General features: G+C 61.0%; 1 protein-coding gene across 1 annotated transcript in view; it reads left to right on the top strand.

Moving 5' to 3' along the window:
* The first annotated feature begins 326 nt into the window (after positions 1-326).
* The window catches only part of Commd3 (COMM domain containing 3), a 4,420-nt gene continuing 4,131 nt past the window's right edge, over positions 327-615 (top strand). Inside the window, 1 exon segment of the mRNA XM_013014596.1 lies at positions 327-448. Coding sequence (XP_012870050.1) covers positions 327-448 — 122 coding nt within the window.

The raw sequence follows: 615 nt of genomic DNA, 5'->3' as shown, positions 1-615 counted from the left end.
ACACATCATCATCTTCATAGCTCGTGTTCTCCAAACCACTTCGTAGAAACAGAGGGGAGGCTAACGCTTTATACAGGACTTAAATCGTTGAAAGTCTGGGTGTCCCCCCAAACCGCAATTCACTTCTTTCCATAGAGATCCCGCCGGTCCCCTCCGCACTTGGGGCCGGGCTGTCTGCTGTACCTGCGCGGAAGATCCTGCTCCTTCCAACGAGACCCTCAGCCGTGGCCAGCCCCGAGGGCCCCGGGGCCGATCGCAGGTTGCTTCCAGAAAGGTGTTTATCGGCCGTGGCATGTACAGAGTGTAATAATCCCGTCAACGCGCTCATGAATTCATGCATTCATGGGTCCCGTTCGCTGGAGTGCGGCCGCCCCCCGCGCCCCTCCCCGCACCTGTGCGCACACGCACGCACCCACCGCGTCGCGACCCGGGACCCGACCAAGAAAAGGTGAGATGAACCCCGAGCCCCGCAGCCTCGCGGGTCACCGAAGCCCAGGAGTTGAAGAAAGGAAAAGAGAGAGAAAGAGAAAGAAAACATGAAAAAGAACGCACGCACGCACCGCAGCTCTCCTCGCTGCGTGCTCCCCCGCGGCACGGGCGCGGGGCCGGGCGCGC

This window comes from Dipodomys ordii, unplaced genomic scaffold (genome assembly GCF_000151885.1).
Source record: "Dipodomys ordii isolate 6190 unplaced genomic scaffold, Dord_2.0 Scaffold24, whole genome shotgun sequence".
NCBI classification, from domain to species: Eukaryota; Metazoa; Chordata; class Mammalia; order Rodentia; family Heteromyidae; genus Dipodomys; species Dipodomys ordii.
Note: the sequence above shows the minus strand (reverse complement) of the source record. Positions and strands in the feature narration are given on the sequence as shown.